This window comes from Frankliniella occidentalis, unplaced genomic scaffold (genome assembly GCF_000697945.3).
Source record: "Frankliniella occidentalis isolate FOCC.00 unplaced genomic scaffold, Focc_3.1 Scaffold1, whole genome shotgun sequence".
NCBI classification, from domain to species: Eukaryota; Metazoa; Arthropoda; class Insecta; order Thysanoptera; family Thripidae; genus Frankliniella; species Frankliniella occidentalis.
Window position 1 is genome coordinate 3,426,119 of NW_026267131.1, and position 1,272 is coordinate 3,427,390.

The window sequence follows — 1,272 nt, forward strand, 5'->3', positions numbered from 1 at the left end:
ACTAACAAAGTAAATAACTTATTATTGTAAATTTTAAAAAAGACAACAGGAAAGACAACAATATAAATTTTCAATGTTTCTTTTCTTTTTTAGATATGAATGAGGTACCTGTCGTTGCTAGTGTTAACAGTTGTGATTCTATTGGAGTAATGTTGAAATCACTACACTCAGAAACAGCTAGACTCAATATCCGGCGTTTCCCTGCATATGCTAAAGCAGGTCTTGAAGCTGATGAATATGAAGAAAGTCTAGAGAGTTTGTATGCTTTGGCAGAAAACTATGATGAAAAGTATGAAATCTAAAATATCACGAACTAACAAACTCATTTTAAAAGTGCCATTTATTGCGTATCTTTTATCATGCTCCTACACTTGCCAGAAAATATCATGTTGGTGTAACAATAAGAAACTAATCTGTCCCATTAACAGAATGTATTGCAAGAATTTCAAATGAATGTGTAAAATGTTAGTCGGATTACTTTTCTATATCTTGTTTCAATTTTTAGTTGGTAGTGATGATATGCAAAGGAATTTTTAAGACTGTGTGGATTTAATGTCTTTTCTGTCCACGACCGCATTGTTAAAAATTTATTGTGTCGTTAATTTCTGAAAGTTTCACACCATAAAGCACTTTTATTTTAATCGCAGTTTGTTTACTCAGTCATCAGAACCTTCTCCAATTGTTTACCACTGCTCATGCATGTTTATGAGTAGGATCAGACAAGAGGGAGCCAACAAAATGTTCAGAAGTGGTCGAGAAATGGGTGGCTTCCTCGGGTCTCATCCATATACTGTATTCCACAACCTAGTTACTTCCTTTTCGTGAAGTAGAGCCAGTACCGTCAGTGTGTTATCTCCACGTTCTTTAAAAGGCAGCCTCTGCAAGAGGCGTCATACGGGATTAGCAATCCGTTTGGCCCTCCCCTGAGCTCACGCATGCTCTCTCATTATTTCCACTCGAGGAAACTTTTCCCCCCTGAACTCCTGCTCACTAACGCGACTCGACTGTAAACTGCCGGGGTGGGGCGCGGCGGATGCGATATTAAACGCCGGTCATTGCTGTGCCAAACCCCGAGCGAGTTGGTGAAGTTGGTAGCGACACCGCACCGAGTTCATCCCGGCTAAAGCCCCGGCTGCACAAGGCTGCTCCTCTCATCGTGTCGAGTGTGCTGTGCGGGGGAAGAGAGATGTGCAATTATTGCGAAATTCGCCGTTGTTTTGCGCCGCGAACTCCATACCACGCGGGGCAGAACGAACTTGTCCGCGGGGACGG

The 1,272-nt window shown here is 41.8% G+C and overlaps 1 protein-coding gene across 1 annotated transcript in view; it reads left to right on the top strand.

Moving 5' to 3' along the window:
• Nucleotides 1-641, top strand: part of LOC113212600 (protein misato) — an 18,898-nt gene extending 18,257 nt beyond the window's left edge. Inside the window, exon 8 of the mRNA XM_026431379.2 lies at nucleotides 94-641. Within this exon, the coding sequence (XP_026287164.1) occupies nucleotides 94-302 (209 nt within the window). The 3' untranslated portion in view covers nucleotides 303-641. The remainder of the gene's footprint in view (nucleotides 1-93) is intronic.
• Nucleotides 642-1,272: the final 631 nt, after the last annotated feature.